Source organism: Eimeria mitis, genomic scaffold (assembly GCF_000499745.2).
Source record: "Eimeria mitis Houghton genomic scaffold, Emh_scaff2498, whole genome shotgun sequence".
NCBI classification, from domain to species: Eukaryota; Apicomplexa; class Conoidasida; order Eucoccidiorida; family Eimeriidae; genus Eimeria; species Eimeria mitis.
Window position 1 is genome coordinate 2,384 of NW_013570837.1, and position 1,603 is coordinate 3,986.

At 54.5% G+C, this 1,603-nt stretch overlaps 2 protein-coding genes across 2 annotated transcripts in view; one reads left to right on the plus strand and one right to left on the minus strand.

Moving 5' to 3' along the window:
- Window positions 1–94: 94 nt before the first annotated feature.
- Window positions 95–811, minus strand: EMH_0054710 (uncharacterized protein; the record flags this gene model as incomplete). The annotated part of the gene is made up of 1 exon (XM_013497145.1): window positions 95–811. The coding sequence occupies one exon, from the start codon at window positions 809–811 to the stop codon at window positions 95–97; it is 717 nt and encodes a 238-aa protein (XP_013352599.1).
- A 214-nt stretch (window positions 812–1,025) lies between these two features.
- EMH_0054720 (uncharacterized protein) overlaps window positions 1,026–1,603 on the plus strand; it is a gene marked incomplete at both ends in the record, with an annotated part of 4,381 nt that continues 3,803 nt past the window's right edge. Inside the window, 2 exons of the mRNA XM_013497146.1 lie at window positions 1,026–1,141; window positions 1,475–1,545. Of these exons, the coding sequence (XP_013352600.1) occupies window positions 1,026–1,141; window positions 1,475–1,545 (187 nt within the window). The remainder of the gene's footprint in view (window positions 1,142–1,474; window positions 1,546–1,603) is intronic.

A 1,603-nucleotide genomic window follows, 5' to 3' on the forward strand; every position in this document is an offset into this window, starting at 1 on the left:
GGAGAGCACTTAGCTGTTCGGCGGGGATCGCTTCCCGTAATCGATCCTCCGAAACCCACTCGGGATCGCGTGTGCCCGGCCATTTGACGTAATATCAGCGTTTCTGATGGCTGCGGCGGGCGTTGATCCGCACTTCGAGAATCTCTGTGTCCTCGAGGCGGGGAAGCTCGCGAGGTCGTTGCTGCGGTTTCGTCGATAGAGTGCGAGGAAACCGCGGAGATTCCCGAAACTGTTTTAAGAAGCCAACGTTAATAGTGTGGTGACATCTCCACGTTGGGGGTAAATCGATAATGTACGCCAAGGCGTTGACCCGAGAGCGGACAGCAAACGGTCCAACCCATCGTGTGGCGAACGTTTTGGGTTGCTCGCCCTCCTGCGCGCTACGGAGGGCGTGCAAAGCCACCAGAACCAAGTCACCCGGGTTGAAACTGACTTCGGAACTTCGTTTATCATAGTTTCTGGCTTGACGTTCCTGTGCTTTGCGCATGCATTCCCTCTCTGCTGCAAGCTGTGTGCCGAAGTCGGAAGCCACAGTCGGTCGGGGCTGGCTTCCAACCGCTAGGTCGAGCGGCTGTTCGGCGAGTGGAGTTTCGGTGTAGACCAGGGACGCCGGGGAGCAGCGAGTGGACGAATGCACAGTATTGTTATACACCCATTCTGCACAAGCAAGAACGTCAAGCCAGTTAGATGTGTTCTGTTGGGTGTAAACTCGCGAATACTGCACCAGCGTGCGGTTAGCGCATTCGCTCTGGCCGTCAGCCTCCGGATGGGTGGCGGTGGTCATGTTGTAGTCGATGCCGAGCCGTTGCATGAGGCTGCGCCAGAAGGCGCTAACGAACTTCGGATCCCTGTCGGTAATGATGCTTTTTGAGAAGCCGTGGAGCTTTCACACATGATTAATGAATAGTTGGGCCACTCCTTCCGCGGTGTCCGTGCTCGAGCAGGGAATAAAGTGAGCATATTTGCTAAACCGATCCACCACAACATATATACTATCATGTCCTCTGACGGGTGGTAAGCCCACTATGAAATCCATGGAGATATCCGTCCAGATCCTATCGGGAATAGGCAGGCTGAGCAGGAATCCGGGTTTGAGCGTGTTTTACGGCTTTTGCTGCGTGGAGTCCGGACAAGAGAGGAGGTATTCCCCGATTGAGGGGCGCATCCTAGGCCACCAGAAGGACCTGGCAACACGCTCCACCGTTGTATTGATCCCACCATGACCTGCCAAGGCATGGTCATGCATTTTCCGTAAAAGTTCTGTGCGAAGCGAGGCCGGAACGTACAATATACGAACACCACGCTTAGTGCGATAGCACAGGAGATAACCGTCGGTGCTGTAGTGCTTGACCCGTCGACCGTGGTTGAGCTTAGCTATGACTGCAGCCACATGAGTAAGAGGAACGCAATTTGGAAAGAAAGCGAGGATCATCACAAAGAAGTGCGGTTGCACAGCAGTCTGCCTGACCTGTAGGGCGTCTGGAAAGTGCGTCGGCGACCGCGTTGGTGATACTCTTGATATACTTGACGGCGAAGTCATACTGCGTGAGCCGGGAAAGCCACCGAACAACTCTTTCGTTGTCGTAGTCTTGAAAACTCTTCG